This window comes from Fundulus heteroclitus, unplaced genomic scaffold (genome assembly GCF_011125445.2).
Source record: "Fundulus heteroclitus isolate FHET01 unplaced genomic scaffold, MU-UCD_Fhet_4.1 scaffold_50, whole genome shotgun sequence".
NCBI classification, from domain to species: domain Eukaryota; kingdom Metazoa; phylum Chordata; class Actinopteri; order Cyprinodontiformes; family Fundulidae; genus Fundulus; species Fundulus heteroclitus.
Window position 1 is genome coordinate 561,927 of NW_023396923.1, and position 17,614 is coordinate 579,540.

The window sequence follows — 17,614 nt, forward strand, 5'->3', positions numbered from 1 at the left end:
CGCACACACACACACACACTAAAAAAAGTCAACTTAACTGTGTACTTCATGCCCTGGAAATCTCTGTATTTTATATTGGATATTTTTAACCAATCTATTGAATTTAGTGCACTGGTTAATCTTTTCTTCATCAGAAAACAGCAGCACTGCAGCCAAAATATGGCGTTTTTTGACCTGCTGTATATTAGCCAGTCCCTAAGCTTGATGTATCATGAAACTGTTGACCTTCCGGGTTTTGTGATTTTTATTTTACTATTACAATTAAATAATAATAATAATAATAATAATAATAATAATAATAATAATAATAATAATATTATGTTCATAGTGTTTTTTTCCAAATCAACCTCTTAATGCTTTTAAATATTATTTTCTCAAAAAAATAAACTTCTTAACCAATCACTTAATCTGGGTGGCATTAACCTGGCCTCTGGTAATAAAGTAAAAAATCTTGGTGTTTTCGACCAAGACATGTCATTTAAATCCCATATTCAACAGGTTTCCAGAGTTTCCTTTTTTCACCTCCGGAATATCGCCAAAATTAGAAACATTCTGTCCAGGAGTGATGCTGAAAAACTGGTCCATGCATTTGTTACTTCAAGGCTGGACTATTGTAATTCTTTACTATCAGGAATTCCACAAAATGCAGTTCAAAGCCTTCAGCTGATCCAAAATGCTGCAGCAAGAGTTCTGATGAAAATCAACAAGAGGGATCATATTTCTCCAATTTTAGCTTCCCTTCATTGGCTTCCTGTTAAATCAAGAATAGAATTTAAAATTCTTCTTCTAACGTATAAAGCCCTTAATAATCAAGCTCCATCATATAGCAGAGCTCTGATTACCCCGTATGTTCCTAACAGAGCACTTTGCTCTCAGACTGCAGGTCTGCTGGTGGTTCCTAGAGTCTCTAAAAGTAGAATGGGAGGCAGATCCTTTAGCTATCAGGCACCTCTCCTGTGGAACCAACTCCCAGTTTTGGTCCGTGAGGCAGACACCCTGTCTACTTTTAAGACTAGGCTTAAAACTTTTCTTTTTGACAAAAATTATAACTAGTGACTCATGTTACTCTCAGCTACCTTTATAGTTTTACTGCTATAGGCTTAGGTTACTGGAGTATATCAGGATCTAATTTTCTCACTATATTGAGTTCTACTGTTCTTCAATTATGCATTATGTGTTGTCATTTCTGCTTTAACTTTCTGTTCTCTCTCTTTTCTCTTCATAGTAGGTACACCTGGTCTGGCGTTCTGTTAACTGTGACATCATCCAGAGAAGACGGCTCACCCGCTACTACCATCTAATGTAGAACAGATTACTAGATCAATGTGTGCTTCTGTGCTTTTTTGTTTCTCTTGTTGTGTCTCTGTTCTGTCTTCTGTAACCCCAGTCGGTCGAGGCAGATGACCGTTCATACTGAGCCCGGTTCTGCCGGAGGTTTTTTTTCCCGTTAATGGGTGGTTTTTCTTCCCACTGTCACTTCATGCTTGCTCAGTATGAGGGATTGCAGCAAAGCCATGTACAATGCAGATGACTCTTCCTGTGGCTCTACGGTTCCCCAGGAGTGAATGCTGCTTGTCGGGACTTTGATGCAATCAACTAGTTTCCTTATATAGGACATTTTTGACCAATCTGTATAATCTGACCCAATCTGTATAATATGATTGAACTTGACTTTGTAAAGTGCCTTGAGATGACATGTTTCATGATTTGGCGCTATATAAATAAAATTGAATTGAATTGAATTGAATATCTTTCAATCCTTATGTAATTTTGTCTGTGTTGTGTGCACCTGCCTGTTGCTTTAATCCTATAAATTTCCCTGTCGTGGGATAAATAAAGGATTAGTAAATGTTATTTTATCTTAAATAACACTTTTTAATAGGATATATGTACTGGGTTCTTTCAAGGTCTTCATTACATTTTATGTATGGGCTCCAGTAACATATGATAGATAATATCTACTTTGAAAGTTAACATGAACTGCTGCTGAAGATGACCACTGTTCTACCTGGATGTTCTCTGGAGGACTGAATCGCCTCAGTCAGTGACGTCAGTCTGTGGGTCTGTCGGGGCAATGAGAGAAGATTCGTCTCCTCTCTCCGTTTGTTGCTCAACGTTTTCTTGCTCATAGTGTTTCCCGTGCTTATATAAATTTGTTATGTTAACACTGAATTTAACCGGCTTTTTACAAACCATACAGCCTGATTTCATTTATGGTATTAAATTTAAGCCAAATGGCGCTTCTTTCCCTGTTAATGGTTTTTTACGCTCGTGCAGTCCCTCTCTTTCTCCGAGTCTGATCATTTGAACAGCACCGCGGATGTTTGTGTTTGGAGCAGAGTGGGCGGGCCGGGCTGAGCCTGCGTGCTGATTGGCTGGTGCCACTGAGCCATGTACGAGAGGGGAGGGGGAGCAGCAGAGTGCCGTGAAGGAGACTTTGGTGCAGCTTCTGCAAGCAGCGCGCGCGCGCTCGTCAGAGTCAGTTTTGGGCCCCCCCCTCTGTCCTGGGCCTGGGACAACAGACCCGTTTGTCCCCCCCTGTCGGCGGGCGTGATTAGCAGACTGGATAACACAAACATTAATATCCCATCGAGGTATAAGACCCTTTGTCATTTGGGTTTGTTTAGGTTTATGTTTGTTCTTTGCTTTATTTTATTCAGTGCAATCTGTCTGCATGTCACTCCCCTGTCACCAGTCACCATCCAATCAGCTTCAGTTTACTTTCAGTCACCATCCTTCCTCTGAGTGTTTCCACCTGTCACTGCTTAATCAGCACTCTGCTCTGTTCACCTGTTCACCTCCTTATTTAAACCTGTCTCAGTTCACTCCACTTTGCCAGATCAATACAAGCCTTTCGGTGAGTCTTGTCCAGCTTTCTGTTTTCCGATAGCCCTGTTGATTTCGACCCGATTTGCCTCTGAAATCTGAGTCAGCCTGATCCCTGCTTACCTGATTTTCCTGCCTGTTTCGGACTGCTAACTTGTGTGCCTGACCTAGCCTGTATCCGGATATTGACAGACTTTGTGTCTATTCGGTTGACTTTGGCCAGTTGAACTAGGGTGAAGCTTGTTGTCTGATGTGGCGACAAGGCAGCGGGATGAAGGCAATCCGGGCCAGCTGGTCTATGAATCCCAGTCTGGGATCAAAAGGATCCTTCACAGATCTCCGGTGGTCTGAGCTGGTGCTGTGAACACGGGGAACTCTACGTTTAAGGGACGATTTTCAGATCAGCATTTCTCCAGCAAAAGCTGAGGAAAAGTTACATACAGCCATGTATGGCAGTCGGCTGGTTAGGTTCTGATGTGTAACAGTAGGGACGCACTTCAATTCTGCCTGCATATGTGGCAGTTCTCTGAACTCTAGTCGGATCCTCCTCAGAGGGTCATGAGAGGCTCGCATATGCTGCTTAAAGCAGCAGGTGAAAGAGACAGATTGTAGCGTGGCTAGGGGGCTTTATACAGTGCTACCCCCCCTTCTGTGAGAACAGTCACTTGGGAGGGGTGACTGAAACAATCCCTTACATTTAATTAGCACGGTCAGCGGTTATTTTCCTGTTGGCTGATTTTACCACTCCTGTAAAGCGCAAATTAAAGGCCTAGCCATAGATTTAAATTTGAATAAAGTAATGGGTAATATATTAGAATCTACAGTCCTGCCTACCTCTTCCATATGAATGAGAAAGCCAATTACTTTAATAATTGAGGGGCCAAATCTGGCAGATAGTATAAAGTTGCATGAAACTTCATAACAGGAAGGGTGGAGAATCAATCAATCAATCAATCAAATTTTATTGTCAATTACAATTTGCATTGCAATCGAAAAGTCAGTTCCAGTACAACCGTCCATCACATAAACAAACAAACATTTTGGGGGGAACAAATAAGAGTACAGTATTGCAGTCAGATGTTACTGAAGTAGAAATTATGTCTATCGTTTCTAAATTAAAGAATAAGGCTTCCACTGACTGTGAGGGGATAGACATGGCAATATTAAAAAACAATTGATTGTATTATTAAACCCCTCTGTTATATTTATAACTTTTCCTTTAGAAAGGGGATATTTACTAACACAATGAAGAAAAAAGTTATTAGAAAAAGTTAATAGAAAAAGTTATTCCACTATTTAGAGCAGGAGATAAGCAAAGCTTCAATAATTATAGACCGGTTTGCTTACTTTCACAGTTTTCAAAAGTACTTGAAAAGCTTTTTGTTCATAAGTTAGATAATTCTTTAGAAATGTATCAGCTGGTTAAAGCCAGTATGACTTTAGGCAACAACGGTCCACAGCAACTGCTTTAATAACAGCAATGTAAAGAAATTTACAATAGGGGTGTTTATTGATTAGAGAAAGGCATTTGATACTTGGATCATGATATTTTAATTTCTAAATTAAGCTTGTATGGTATGGAAGGAATAGTATTAATTTGGTTGAGAAGTTATCTTCACAATAGGAAACAATATGTACAGTTAGCAGATGTCAATCTGTCAATCTGAACTGATGAAAATTAAATGTGGGGTACCACAGGGTTCAGTTTTGGGGCCTAAACCTTTTCTTTTGTATATTAATGATATTTGTGATGTTTCCAAATTATTACAGTTTGTTCTATTTGTGGATGACACTAATTTATTCAGCTCTGGAAATAATGTACAGGAACTTAAACAATGCATTGAATATGAAATGACAAAGTTGAAGAATTGGTTTAATGTAAATAGGCTATCATTGAATTTAAAAAGACTAAATTTATGTTTGGAAATCGGAAAACAGAAGACGGTGTTGCATTATCTGTAGATGGAGTTAACATTAAGAGACTTTTTGAATTTTGTTTTCTCTGTGTAATTATTGATGATAAATGATCATGGAAACCTCACATAGCACATATCAAAAGAACATTTTCCCAGAACATTTTTGTTATAAAGTGAAAGATGTGTTAATTATGAAACAATGAAAATATTGTACAGTTCACTTATTGTGCCATATTTTAACTACTGTGTAAAAGTCTGGGTGAACACATATAAGTCAAATATGAAACCTTTATTTATATTACAGAAGAGAGCTGTGAGAATTATACACAACGTTGGTTATCAAGAGCACACGAGAAGGACATCTGGGTCTCCCTACTGAAGCTGCCTCAGTGGGGAGACCCGGAGCTTCTTCTACCAGGGTGGCCGCGGGTCCTTAAAAAGTCTTTTTAAGCAGGGGGTGCGTTTTTTGGCAAATGGCTGCCGAAAAATGCACCCCCTATGTTTTTAATCTAAAAATTGTCCCAGACTCATGAAATTCATACTGGTAGCTTAGAACACATTTGTAAACATGTAGGAAATGTTAAATCAGCTACAAGTGTATATTTCAGTAAAATAGCAGGGGGTGCGTTTTTTGGCAAATGTATATGTAAATGTATAACACCGGCACCGCAGCGGTGGCCTATAGGGTAGTTCATTGTTATTGTTTTGATGCGAGTTTTTCGCGCATGCACGCCGGACTGGTAGGCAAAAGGCGAACACAATGGCGGACGCAAACAGAGAAACTGACGAGTTCTCCACGTATTTTTCTTCTTTAGATAACGTATCACAAGATCGTTTTAAGAGTAAGTTGATGGTTGATGGTATCAGATTGCCAGATCCACACAGCAAAAGCCTGAAGGGACGGAGCGAGTCTGTGAAATGCTGGTCAAGTGTTCCGTACTGCGACATACAGCTGCCTTATAAACACGCAGGCCAGTACACACGAGAGAGCATGGAAGCATGAAACCACTGGACGGCTACAATTATTTTATATCGGGAAATAGGCTCCAGCAACCCCCGCAACCCCTGTTTTATTTATTTTTGTTCTGAAGGAACAGTATTTTATATATTTACTTGATTTTATAAGTATTTATTCATGGGACCTAATTGTTCTGAAAATATTGTAATAAATATAATTTAGGACTGTAATGACATGTTTGTCTTTTCGCATTACACACATTTAGTCGATGTTCTTAAACTCAACAGTCATTTTGATTTGTATTTCCATCATACGTTTGGTCTTAAATTTCATTTAGAAGTGGTATTAAAAGGTCTTAAAAAGTATTAAATTTAACTTGTTTATACTTGTAGACACCCTGTCTACTCTTTGTTCTCTCTCATTTTTCTCAATTAAAAACTCCTCAAAGTACTCCTTCCATCTTCCCCACACCTTTCAGTATTTGAATCTCAATCCTCAATGACCCTAACCTGCTGAGCATCCTTTCCATATCTGTCTCTCTACCTCACCAATCTGTACAAAACCTTTTATCCCTCCTTACTTTCCAACCTATCATACAGGTCATTGTATCCCATTTGTTCGGTCATAGCTACCTCTACCTTCATTTATGAGGCATGTCTCTATACTCCATGCAACTCTCTTCAGTCCAGACAGTGTACCACTTCTCAGCTGATCTGTTTCTCTGAACACACTCTTTTACTTCCTCAATCCCCCACCAAGTCTCCTTATGTCTTTTCCTTCCAGAAGACACACCTTGTACTATCCTTAGCCTGGCCAGTCAGACTGACTTATGCTGTATACACTGCGCATCAATCTGGTAAGGAGCTGGTGGAGCCTGATTTCAAAGGCAGGACTAACAGGGTTAGCATCAACAGGTTAGGATCAATTGGATAACTACAGATGTGATGCAATAAAATCCAAGCGACACACTCTGTTTTATCAATTTGTAGTCCGTCAAATATGTCAAGCCTTCAAGCAATCTCTCCAGTGAACAATTTTTTGCCTTTGTCTAAGAAATCGAGGATACATTGTGTACTCGCATGCACTTTCATAATTTTCCAACGCACCAAAAAACAAAAATCCCGATATGTATCTTGACTGTTATGGTAGCAGAAAAGCACCGCTGCATTATGGGTAATTCTGCCACTGAAAATGAGAGTCCCACCTCCCGCAATGTGATTGGTCCGGTCTGTTTTGGGCCGGAGGGAATGGAGCCTTACCAGACTTCATGCAAGTCAGTTTGACTGGCCAGGCTATACTACTCTACTTGACTCCATGACAGCTTTAGCTAGTAAGTAAGTAAAGTAAACTTTATTTATATATCACCTTTCAATGATTAAACCACAAAGTGCTTCACAATAAAAACTGTCATGATTTTAGTTTTTGTTATGGTTTGATTGTGTTGTCTTTATGTTATCAGTCAGGGTTCTGTAAGCTTTTCGTTCAGTTTGGTTTATTCTGCTAGGCCACTTACCTGTCTTAGTTTGTTTTGTGCCATAGTGTGGGCTCTGGGGTTATTTGGTATTTTGATTCTGTGTATGTTATCAGTTTTATTTGCTATCTGCCTTGGTTTGGCTTTCTCTGTTCTGAGTTCTGTAATTCATTGTGATTTTTCTACATTAGTCTTTGTGTTTTGAGTTTCTGTTATTGTTTGTTTCTGGCTTGCTTCTGTTTCTGTCTGGATCTCGGCAATAATGGCTGGTTTGATTGCTCTCTTCACACACCTGCTCTGCTCCACCCCACCTGCAATTATCTCTTACTGGTTTCACCTGGTCCCACCTCCATATAACCCCTGTTCAATCCAGCCATCAGGGCCAGATCGTCTGCTCCAGTAGTCTTGTTGAGTATGGGTGAGTCTCCTCCTGAAAGTTTCTGTTTATTGGTTTGCTTTTGGATTTTTGACCCCTTGTCTCCAGAGATCTGACCCATCCTGTTTCTGTCTGTTCCTGCCCTGCCTGCCCAACTGAATTGTTTGTTTCTCTGCAGTTTTTGTTGCAACAGGCTTTTTGGATTTTGTCTCTGTTTTTGATTTCTGTTATTAAAGATCCTTCTTTTTAAAGAAACCTCTGCTGGTCTGGCTGAATTCTGGGTCCGCGTCCTCTGATCATTACAAAAAACAACCATAAAAGAGAACAAAATAAAAAGATAAAACAGCATAAATGCAACATCATTGCATAGAACTAGTTAAACATTTGTTGTAAGCCAGTTCGAACAAGTGTGATGCAACTGCTTCTTAAAAGAATGATCAGAGTCAAGACAGCGCAAAGCCTTTTCATTATGATTTTACATTACTTTCCTGTGTGTAGTTTGTGTTGTTTCTTTTAATTATGATGACATTGCTTTTACCATTTATTGTTTTTACATGTACAGTGACCTTGAGTGTTTTGAAAGGTGCTTGAAATAAAATGTATTATTATTATTAAAGATAAAGGTAACACATTCCACAGTATGAGGGCCACAGCTTTAAAAGACCAATCCCCTCTAGGTCTGAAATTAGCTTTTGGAACAATTAACAGCCTTTGGCTGGAGGATCTCAAGCTATCAGAAGGGGAATATGGTTGTAAAAGGTTGGTAAAATAAGCTGGAGCTTGGCCACTAAAAGGTCTAAAAGTAAAGACTAAAATTTTAAAATGAACTCTAAAATGTACCAGCAGCCAATTTAAAGAGCTTAAAACTGAGGTAATGTGCGGTCTTTTTCTTGTGTTGGTTAAAGGTCTTGCAGCAGCATTCTGCACTAACTGCAGACGGGGAAGATCTTTCTTATTCAAACATATATATATATATATATATATATATATATATACCAGAGTGCCACAAGGTTGTGTGATTGAGTCCCTTCCTCTACTCTCTCCTCACCCACGACTGCAGACCTGTCCATGACTCTAACGCCATCATCAAGTTTGCAGACGACACCACCGTGATTGGCCTCATCAGAGATAACGATGAGGCCGCCTACAGGGAGGAGGTGGACCGTCTGGCTGAGTGGTGCGACAAAAACAACCTGCAGCTGAACACCGAGAAGACCAAGGAGCTCATCATAGACTTCAGGAGGAACGCTGACCTACACCCTCCCATCCACATCAAGGGGACAGCGGTGGAGCGTGTGGACAGCTTTAAATTCCTGGGACTCCACATCTCCGAGGACCTGACCTGGACGACCAGCTGCTCCAAACTCATCAAGGAGGCGCACCAGCGCCTGTTCTTCATGAGGACCCTGAGGAAGAACCATCTGCCCTCAGAGATCCTCATGAACTTCTACCGCTGCACCATCGAAAGCATCCTCACCAACTGTATTACAGTTTGGTATGGGAACTGTTCTGTCGCCGACCGGAAGGCGCTGCAGAGGCTGGTCAAAACTCCCCAGCACCTCGCCGGGGCACCGCTCCCTACCATCAAGGACATCTATAGGAAGCGGTGTCTGAAAAGGGCCGGGAAAATCACCAAGGACTTCACTCACCCTGCACACACACTCTTCTCCCTTCTGCCCTCTGGGAGGCGTTACGGACCAGAACCACCAGGCAACAGAACAGCTTCTTTCCCACAGCTGTCACGCTCCTGAACGCCTCCTGACACAACTATAAGGACTGTAACCCCCCATCCCCCCATACAATAATAACATATGGACTGTCCTCTCACACACACATATACCATGGACTGTTCCCCTCACACACATACACAATTTGTATACAATCTGTATAGATTTTGTAAATCTTATCTGCCATTATTTATCTTGTATTATAACCCCGCTAATACATATATAATCCTTTTCCTAACATTCCTATATATTCTGCATAATCTGTGCATACAGCTCCCATATTATTATATTCTGTATAATCTGTGCCTATAGCTCCCATATTTATACACGACATTTTACAGTCACCTACTATTAATTTTTACTTTTACATACTTACAAATAATATTTATATCCTGTATAGCACTTCTGGATAGATGCAAACCACATTTCGTTGCTTTGTAATTGTGACAGTGCAATGACAATAAAGTTAAATTCTATTCTATTCTATATAAAAAGGCTGTTATAATAGTCAAGACGAGATGAAATAAAAGCATGAATAATCATCTCTAGTCTGCCAGAATGGCACTTTAGTGACATAGCAGAATAAAAAATTATGCCAATTTTTCTGAGGCTGGGTTTGACAGAGGAGGCTAATACATCCAGCAATTTCTTAATTTCCGTTATTTGGTTCTCTAGGGCAATGATGAGTGTTTCCGTCTTATCAGAGTTTGCCTGCAAGTAGTTGTCACAGAGCCACTGTTTAATATCATTAATACAGCTGTATTTGTCCAGTCTTCTGGAAGCACCTCCTGGCCACCCAGAGCCTGTCTCAACTCTTCCCTGAAAGCTAAACATCTTTTCTCTCCTCTGTCTTTGTCCTCTTCATCATCCTCACCATCAGGGGTGCTGGTGCCTATCTCCAGCTGTCAATGGGCGAGAGGCGGGGTACACCCTGGACAGGTCCGCAGGGCACCATTTAGAGTCTTCATTGACTCTATAGGATATATAACCTTGAAAAAAGTCTCCATGATGTTAAAATCTCATGTGTACCAGTGTTTTGGGCAGCAGGTAAGAAAAGAAACAGTGACAGAAAAGATATGAATCATATGTGATCCCTGTGAGAATACCAAGAAGACAGGCTAACTATTGGTGGCTTACAACATTCCTGGTAGTATTTGTGCTTTCACATTGGCATACATATGGAGAATTATATCAAAGTTTTCTTGTGTACAGTCTTTAAATACTTAAACACTATTTTAGATTCATGAAATCCTTTATCCTTTTTGAAAACACAAGGGGAACTTTTTAATGCTTTTGGTAATAATGACCACTTGTTCGTGATGTCCAAAATATTTCCCCAGAATAATGCAGAACAATTCTTGTGAACCCAGTATAATGTCTCGTCTTGTCTCTTTAGCTGATTGTGTTATTACACCACACAACGGCAGCAGTGAATTACGGCAATTGCCAGTTTTGAACAAGAGTTTGAAAAATTTCCATGTAGTCAAATATTTTTGCAACAAGGTGAAAAAGGCACAACTCGTTATGCTCTTGTCTCTTGTTTCTTTTACCTCCTTTTCCATGCGTAATCCCTCAGCACGGATATTCCGCTCAAAAATCTCCCTCTTCTCAGACTGGGAGCTGGACTTTCGGTAAACCAGGATGTAGTCTATGAGACATTTTCCATCGCTGAAGCAAAGACCAGGTGATTTATTCCTTCCCTTTGAACAAAAGAAATGCAGATGATTAAAAAATAAAGCGACCGGGTTAAATTAAACAATTTGAAAACATACCTTTTATCCATGGTTGTTATCTCATCCTTTCCATTGAAAGTTAAAATATCATTTACAAAGAAATTAAGGATTTCTTTACTGTAAAAAAGGTTTTGTCCCCTTCCAGGGTTCTAAATTTGTTTCTCATGCCTGGTTCTTTTAGGTCTTGAGAGTTGTTTTACTTCAGCCACATTAGAGGATTTAATGCTTGCTTAATGCCATGGCACAGCATCTTGATTTAGCTTTCAGAGGAGGATTTGCTGGAGTGCTTTGCAGCAATGTCTTGCTCCATAACCCTGGTTTGCTCCAGGTTAAGGTCACAAACTGATGGCCAGATATTTTCCCTCAGGATTTTTTGGTACAGAGCAGAATACGCAATTCCAAGTCATTAAGTTTCTTAAAGAGTAAATGACCATCATATTACCACAAACATGTCCATGTGCTGTTATGCTAATTTCACGCCATATATTGGTGGCATGTCTTGAAAAAAGTTACATTTTTGTCTTAGCAGTCCACAGAATATTTTTTGAAAGTTCTTGAGGATCATCATGATCCTCACAATTGTGAGGTGGGCCATAGTGGTCTTTTTGGTCAGCAGTGGTTTTGGACTTGGAACTCTCCAAGGAGGACATTTTGCCAGTCATGAATCCTGACCTTAACGAAGGCGGCGAGGCCTGCCTTACATTAGAAGATGTTCTGGGTTCTTCTGTGGCTTGCTGGATGAATCTTGGAGGAATTTCAGTAGCCCAGCCTCTCCTGGGAAGGTTCCACCCTGTTTCATGTTTTCTTTCTTTCTGTGGTGTACTGAAGTCTCAGATCAAGATTTGTTTCTCAGCTTTTGTGAAGTTTAGACTGGGGTGTGATGTGTTGCTTTTTGAGATCTTATCCCTTATTTCATCTTGTCAGACAGGCTCTGTTAAAGTGATTTCTTGGTTCAACTCTGGGAGTAACCATGTCAATCTCAGATAACTAAGGATTTAACAAGTGGGTCAAATTCTTGTTTACATAAGGTCACATTGGTTTGTAAACCCTTTTTTTGTCCTTATTAAATGAAACAATCACATTTTTTTTGGTTACTTAGTTTATATTTGTGGCACAGCACTGTACCTCTGGAATGCCTAATTGAGATTTGCTGTTTTCATCGAGGATGCTGCTGTGAGATCCAGGGTTCTGAAGGGTGGAGTCATCATCTCTGGACGGGCTGCTGATGCCGTCTGACTTTTCTTTCTGTAGCACAACCTTAACGTCCTTCACCGCTAATGCAAAGATCGATAAGAAAATTGCAAAAAAATATCTGTAAAAAGTATAAATCACCATTCTTATTTTTTACAGAAAGAATCTGATCCGAGTAGAAAAACCCAGTCCAGTTTCTCATGTCTCAGACAAAGGTGGTCCTAATGCCCCACCCCCACCCCTAAAAACATCTGTTAAAAATTCTTACCCAGTGGAGGCCAGTTGCCTTGAACGCTGGAGTCCAGGGATTCGGCCGAGGACTCCTTCATGACGTCCTCCTTCTCACAGTACAGGAAAGTGAGAGGTTTATCCGCTGGCTGGTAGCCAGAGGCCGAGGGCTGCAGCAGCTCTCTGTGTCGGTGGGGGCTCTGCTGCTTGGGCTCAGATCCATGAAGAGATAAACTCACATCTGCAGAAACACAAAGAAACTAACTCAGAGCTGTTTCTTCGTGCACTGCTTTTAAAGGCCAGGGAAAATGTAAAATCAATTTGATTGTCTGGGCTACAGTAGAAAACTATTAAGACAGCAAACTTTATATAGAGTGATCAAGAGTAATCAAAGCACAGGTTTTCCTACTTTAAAGTTAAATCGTCTTAATAAAAATATTCTGACTTAACTTTCTCAATATAAAATTCTGAAACAAGACATTTACAAAATGGTTGGTAATATATCTTGAGTTTAAATGGGGCTGGAGTTGATTGATTTTGGTACTTTGTATTTGCTTTACCTTTAGAATGGCTCTGAATTCTTTCATTATCTTCATAGATGTATTCAGGTTTCAATGTTAATTTCTGAACAGGGGTATTTATTCAAGCAGAGATAAAAAACAATGGCTAACAGGTAATCTTCCAAATACAGAGCCAAAGTTTTTCCACTCAACCGGTTCTGTCCAGGTTCACAAGCTTTCCGCAGCAGACAATTTGTTGGGGACAGGGTACACCTGGAACACGTTTTCAGTCTAAATTGGACTGACACAGAGACACTTGAGACAATCAAGCTAAAACCTTCTTGCTTTGAGGCTGAGCAACAATACTTTGACATATTTCTTTAACCCTATAACTCTACATATATAATTTTTGATACAATTATTTCTGAGACCTCTCTTCAAACAAAGTCAGTATTTTTCTGAACAAATAATTTACAACATACAAATTAATGTATTTTACACACCCTATATAAAAATACAGAAAATGTGGAAAATGTATTTTTTTGGTCTAACGAATCAATTACGATACAAAGAAAGCTGAAAGCCTGATGTTTTATTTTTTTAAATCCACCAAAACGATTTTCTTTTTAAAAAAGTTTCCTCACAAGTACCTGTATCAGGCCTTAAAAGAGTTAATTTCCTGCGTTTCATAACAGGACAATAATATTATCAATCTGTATGTTAGGCGGTTGCCTCATAAAGGAGAATGCTTGTTGGGACACTGCAGTACGTCTCTTTAGTTTTTGTCCACCAATTTAATACACTGTGTAGTTGTTGTGTTGAAGTGAGCCAAAACAGAAGACATCACTACATTAAGAACTGAAAGACCAGAAATTCTGGAATAAAGTTTTTGGACAGATGAGTTTAGTACTTTTTTTGTATACCAGAACAGAGGAAATTTGATAAACTAAAGACAGGATTCAACAAAAAGAAAAGCAATGGTGATGCACCAAGGTGGTAGTGTCATGGTTTGGGGAGGTTTTGCTGCAGCAGGACCTTACCAGCTCATAATAGAATCCACCATGAGTTCTACCTGTCATGGTTTAAGTTTTGTCTGGCTTCTTTGTTATTTTGTAGTTCACTTAGCTCTCCCTCGCTCAGCTTTAGTCACACCTAAGGACACTAATTAGTTTTCATTCCCGTCACCTGTCAGGCTGCAATTACCCCTGATCTGTTGCCACCTGTGCTCTCCTCTTTATAAGACTCACCTCATTCTGTTCTCGTCGCTGGTCCATAGTGTTCACTCCCGCTCAGTCTCTGCCAAAATCCTTGTCAGCTCAGTTTTTTTGTTACAGTCAGCCTGAAGACTTCCTTCAACTTTGTTTTTTGTTACAGTCAGCCAATAGACTTTCCGTCAGCTTTGTTTTTGTTCCAGTCTCAGCCTAGATCCAGCTCAGCTCTGTTCCCACTCATGTTCTCATCTCCTGGAGAGCTGTTCCGGTCTCAAGTCCACGGTTCAGATGTTCTGGTCTCCAGTCCATGGCTCAGATGTTCTGGTCTCCAGTCCATGGCTCAGACGTTCTGGTCTCAAGTCCGCGGCTCAGATGTTCTGCTCTCAAGTCCACGGCTCAGACGTTCTGCTCTCAAGTCCACGGCTCAGACGTTCTGGTCTCAAGTCTACGGCTCAGATGTTCTGGTCTCCAGTCCACGGCTCAGATGTTCTGGTCTCCAGTCCACGGCTCAGACGTTCTGCTCTCAAGTCCACGGCTCAGACGTTCTGGTCTCAAGTCCACGGCTCAGACGTTCTGGTCTCAAGTCCACGGCTCAGACGTTCTGGTCTCAAGTCCACGTCTCAGACGTTCTGGTCTCAAGTCCACGTCTCAGACGTTCTGGTCTCAAGTCCACGTCTCAGACGTTCTGGTCTCAAGTCCACGGCTCTGATGTTCTGGTCTCAAGTCCACGGCTCTGATGTTCTGGTCTCCAAGTCCTCAGCTCAGATGCTCCGTCCTGGTCTTTAGTCTTCGGCTCCAGAGTTCCTCCCGGTCAGTCTCTCCACACGCCTCCTGCCGGCCAGCTTCTGCACCCTACACCTCCGTCTGTTGAAAGACTCTGGGTTCATCATCATCCATCTTCCACACTTTTCAATAAACTCACTCCTAAGAACTAGCTCTGTGTGTGCGTGCTGTGTCCGGGTTCATCCTAGAAAAATATCATGACATTATGGACCGGCCAAGGGATGAAACCGAGCACGCACAGAGCCTGGTGCAGAAGCTGGTAGGATCTGCCCCGCCTCCGGTTCATCTCGCCTGAGTCTCCGTGTGGCGACACCCCGCCTCTGTTTCATCTAGCCTGGGTCGCCGTACGACGACGCCTCGCCTCTGTTTCGTCTCGCCATGGTCGCGGAGTTGCGACGTCACGCTTCCGGTTTGTCTGCCAGGGTCGCATCCGCGACGCCCCGCCTCTGACTCTGTTTCCTGGATCGCCTTCTGCGAAGTCCGCCTCGCACGCTGCTCAGCATCAAAGGACGGCGCTCCTCGACGTCGCTGCCCAGCGTTAACTTTTGCTGCTGCCCAGCATATTAAGACTTTGCTGCCCAGCGCCTTCCAGTTTCAGTTTTGTTTTGAGTTATTTTTGGTCTTGTGTTTTGAGTTACTTAACGTTCCTTAGTTTTAGAGTATTTCAGTGTTTCTTTGATTTCTTAGAGTTTTTTAAGTTTGGTTTGTTGTGTTCTAGTTCTGCTTTAGTTTCTAGTTTTGCTTCTGTATATTTTTTTTACTGTTTTAGAAGAATTATTTCCGCCTTCTGTTCATTTGTTTAGGCTCAACCTTAGTTTTTTGTTTACTTAGGATTTTTGGGTGTTTTAGGGTTATTTTGGGGTTTTCTTTATTTTGAGTATTTGGGTTTTATTTAGCCTTTTGTTTTTTCAGCTCGGTTCTATTTTTTAGGTTAGCTTAGTCTTCTGAGTTTTGTTTTTGGATTCCAGTTTTGTACCTTAGACTCCCTGTTCTGCTTTGTTTTATAGCTTTGCTTTTGCATTTGGTTCCTTTCCTAGTTTACCAGTCTTGTTTTGATTTTTCAGTTTTAGACCCTGTAGTTCCTATCCTAGTTCTAGTTTTAGCCCCCTAGTTTTGTCAGCCCTGTAGTCCCTGTCTTGACCCTGTAAGGCAAGGCAAGGCAAATTTATTTATTATATAGCACAATTCAGTACAGAGACATTGCAAAGTGCTTTACATGATTAAAATATAGGAAAATAAAACAGAATAAAAGCAAGTAGGAATAAAGTGTAGAAACAAAAATAGAACATTAAAAACAGTTGGACTAAAAAGTTGAACTAGTGATATTTCAGTAAAACTATTTAACTAGAACAGTTAAAGGCAGTCCTAAACAAATGTGTTTTTAATCTTGATTTAAAGGAACTCAGGCTTTCCGCACTTTTACAGTTTTCTGGAAGTTTGTTCCAGATAAGTGGAGCATAGGAACTAAATGCTGCTTCTCCGTGTTTAGTTCTGGTTCTAGGTATGCAGAGCAGGCTGGAGCCAGAAGACCTTAGTGGTCTTGAAGGTTGATACACTGATAACAAGTCTGTGATGTATTTAGGTGCTACGCCATTTTAGAGATTTATAGACTAACAGAAGTATTTTAAAGTCTATTCTCTGAGATACAGGGAGCCAGTGTAATGACTTTAGAACTGGGGTGATGTGCTCTACTTTCTTGGTCTTAGTGAGGACGCGGGCGGCAGCGTTCTGGATCAGCTGCAGCTGTCTGATCCACTTTTTAGGCAGACCTGTGAAAACACCGTTGTAGTAATCTATTCGACTAAAAATAGTCGAATAGTCCCTGTCTTGACCCTGTAGTCCCTGTCTAGCCCTGTAGTCCCTGTCTAGCCCTGTAGTCCCTGTCTTGACCCTGTAGTCCCTGTCTAGCCCTGTAGTTCTTGTCTAGCCCTGTAGTTCCGGTATTAGCATTGTAGTCTGTTAAGTTTTGTAGTTCTAGTCTTAGTTCTGTATTTGTTTTTATTTAGTTTTGTTTGTTTATCCCCATAGTATCAATGTGTGTGGGTTCCTGCGCCGTCTGGGTTCCTGCGTTGGATGAGTTCCAGCACTCTTGAAGGTCCCTGCGCTTTCTAAGGTCCCTGCGCTTTCGAGGTCCCTACGCTTTACTTCCCCTGTTTTCTTCTTTTTGTTTTTGCCCTGCTTAGGTTAGTCGAGTTCCCTCTAGCCTACAGTAGTTTTTATTTTGTTCTGACTTCCCCTTGTGTCTCTGTTCTGCGTCTTGTCGTACGCCTGTTCTTCCCTCTGGCGCTATCGTGCGCCCGTTCCTTCCCTTTGGCGTTAAGTACGCCCGCTCCTTCCCTTTGGCGTTAAGTACGCCCGTTCCTTCCCTTTGGCGCTGTCGTGCGCCCGTTCCTTTCTTTTGGCGCTGTCGTGCGCCCATCCTTCCCTCTGGCGTTTCCATATGCCCGTTCCTTCCCTTTGGCGCTGTCGTGTGCCCGTTCCTTCCCTTTGGCTTTAAGTACGTCCGTTCCTTCCCTTTGGCGTTAAGTACGCCCGTTCCTTCCCTTTGGCGCTGTCGTGCGCCCGTTCCTTCCTTTTGGCGCGGTTGTGCGCGCGTACCTTCCCTTTGGCGCTGTCGTGCACCCCTTTCCTTCCCTTTGGCACTGTGGTGCGCCCGTTCCTTCCCTTTGGCGCGGTCGTGCGCCCGTTCCTTTC

The 17,614-nt window shown here is 41.3% G+C and overlaps 1 protein-coding gene across 6 annotated transcripts in view; it reads right to left on the minus strand.

Moving 5' to 3' along the window:
* LOC105919271 (anoctamin-4) overlaps positions 1-17,614 on the minus strand; it is a 170,306-nt gene that overhangs the window by 83,773 nt on the left and 68,919 nt on the right. For all 6 annotated transcript variants that reach the window (XM_036132419.1, XM_036132418.1, XM_036132420.1 and 3 more), the window contains 3 exons: positions 12,467-12,667; positions 12,133-12,281; positions 10,825-10,974 (listed from right to left, as the gene is read on the minus strand). In XM_036132419.1, coding sequence (XP_035988312.1) covers positions 10,825-10,974; positions 12,133-12,281; positions 12,467-12,667 — 500 coding nt within the window. The remainder of the gene's footprint in view (positions 1-10,824; positions 10,975-12,132; positions 12,282-12,466; positions 12,668-17,614) is intronic.